Raw genomic sequence first — 2500 nt, 5'->3', positions numbered from 1 at the left:
ATCAAAATGAAAGTAGATCCCTGCAAACAGCCTTACCTTCCACTCCACTTATGCACTTCACTCGGTCACGGACCTCCACATTGTAGCCCTCAAATGACATAAAGACTCCATTTGGGTGATAGGGCTCCCGTTGTGCGTAAACCTTTGAGTAACTATGCTGAAACTCAAAGCGATCATAGCCATCATACTGCACCACTTTTCCATACACGTCAAAGTATTTTTCCATCCAACTGAAGGGCATATAGATCTCTCCACCCTCACGTCTGCCTTTGACTGTAGATTCATCATTGATCAGGCAGTCAATTTCCTCATACTTGTTTCCACCAACAACAGGTGGGGGTTCTGGAGGTTGTGGAGGGTGTTGTGGGCTGCTCAAGCTAGCATCCCCCTCCTTGGGACTTGGTGCCACCAAAGCAGCTTGAGGCAAAAAGCGTAGGGAGGTGTTACGAGAGCAGCGATTCCACAGCAACACAGTGATGAGCGTGAAAAGGGCGCAGATGACAATGAGGGTCTTATAATTGACTCGAGCAGCCAGGCAACGCATGGTTACAACCACCCTAAAAGAAGAACAAAAATTGTGTATTAAATAACACTGGAAACAAATATGAGATTTTGTTGGTTCCACATAACAAATATTTAAGGTACAGGCTTAAGTATGCTAACAGCCAACAATGCAGTCTGCTGCAATATATGAAATAGGAACAGTATCTGTCAAAATACATTTAACTGAATCCTTCTAAAATTGAGAACAAGGACCATGTATATATTTACATGTTCTTTTCAGTAGACTGGATCAATAGTCAGACTCAGCATTGTAATTAAAACAGGTCGATTTAGCCTCTTTGAGAGGACTAATCAATCTGGAGACATGGTTTTATATCACTGTAGCATATTGCAGAGCCAACAACAACAAAAATCTATTGCAAACATTCCTCCACCACAATAATTGTAATTTACTGCTATAATTACAGAGGGAGACTAACAAAAAAACATCAAGTTCAGCTTAATATTGATAATAATATGTATAATAATAATAATAATTTGACTTTTCAAGGGACTCAAAGATGCTTTACATTTGCATGCATTATTCATTCACTCCTAGGGTTGGACATGGTTTGAATTTGAGCGATTCCGGTTCCTTCGTTCGATTACGGTTCAAAACGATTCTTGATTCCGATTCTTTAAAGGGACTAGGTCAATAGTTTGCATGGTTTAAGTAAAGGGTGTCTAAATTATTAACATCCATTTTCTTAGCAGAACGCAGCATAGAGTAAAATGAACATTTGACTCGAGTTTCTTTATAACCAGTATCAATATCAAACCTATAACGAAAACGCAATGTGTATGGAACTAACACAGTTGAGTTAATATTATTTAATGTTTCAGCTAAAAGTTAAATATAGCATTGTTAAAATCGTTATTTGGGATTGTTTCATCACGTCAAATGGTTTTATCGTGCAAATTTTAACTCGACTTTGTTTTTTAAGCTTGAAGCCTTTTATTTTGAAGTGTACGCACCAGAAATCAGCATTTTGGCACGAAAAGTAATTTCACACGGCACTGGTGATTTTTTTTTTCTTTTTTTTAAATGGATGGAACCAAAGGCTATGAAACACTGATTCCTTTCCGTACCCACCGATGAGGCACAAGGTTAGTGTTTGTGATACTGTGAGACGTTTATGTGAATTTTGTCACAATTCCTTCTCATGTAGAGTTGCTACGGTGAAGTTTTAGCCCAATGTTAAGCTTTTTTTTTTCTGTCATCGGTTTGAAGACTAAAATAAACGCTAAAAACCATCAGTGCAAAAGTGCAACCAACCGTTTACCTTGTTAGCAGTCTCAATGTTGGCATAGACCTATTTTATTGTTTCACTCACCCAATTGACAGAGTTGACTTCACTGAAGCTCCGCGCGGTGTAGGCTGAGGCTCGGAGCGCGTCAGACGCTACACATCGTGAATGCCTCCTTTGCACAATATAATAATACAATATAATCTTACTCCAAGTGTTGCACTGGTCATTCATTTTAACAAAATGAAGACATTTTTATTCGCCGCCGTTGTGCACAAGCACGTCTTCATGCGCGTTGTTCTTCGTTGGTCTTCGCTGCTTCTTCATTGGTTTTCGCCACTTCTTCGGGGTGGGCGGACTGTAGGCATCGAAACTGGGAACCGAAAGTTTTACATTTTTATGATTCCGGGAGAACCGGAACGTCAGTCCCGGTTCCAATCGCTTCTCGATTCTCAATGCCGAACCCTATTCATTCCACAGTCACACTCTAGTGGTGGTAAGCTTCTTGTGTATGGACAGCTGCCCTCAGACACTCTGATAGAAGCGTGGCTGCCATTCTGTGCCTACGGCCCATCCGACCACCACCACCACCACCAAACATCCAACAAGTTCAATGTCTTGCAGGGACACAACGACAACATAAGAACCGGAGACCCTCTGGTTGCAGGGCGTATACTACCCCTCTGCGCCATGCCGACCCCAAATTTATA

The 2500-nt window shown here is 41.0% G+C and overlaps 1 protein-coding gene across 8 annotated transcripts in view; it reads right to left on the bottom strand.

Moving 5' to 3' along the window:
* glceb (glucuronic acid epimerase b) overlaps positions 1-2500 on the bottom strand; it is a 42100-nt gene that overhangs the window by 26320 nt on the left and 13280 nt on the right. For all 8 annotated transcript variants that reach the window (XM_061670413.1, XM_061670412.1, XM_061670411.1 and 5 more), the window contains one exon: positions 37-557. In XM_061670413.1, the coding sequence (XP_061526397.1) occupies positions 37-544 (508 nt within the window). In that variant the 5' untranslated portion in view covers positions 545-557. The remainder of the gene's footprint in view (positions 1-36; positions 558-2500) is intronic.

This window comes from Phycodurus eques, chromosome 2, assembly GCF_024500275.1.
Source record: "Phycodurus eques isolate BA_2022a chromosome 2, UOR_Pequ_1.1, whole genome shotgun sequence".
NCBI classification, from domain to species: Eukaryota; Metazoa; Chordata; class Actinopteri; order Syngnathiformes; family Syngnathidae; genus Phycodurus; species Phycodurus eques.
Note: the sequence above shows the minus strand (reverse complement) of the source record. Positions and strands in the feature narration are given on the sequence as shown.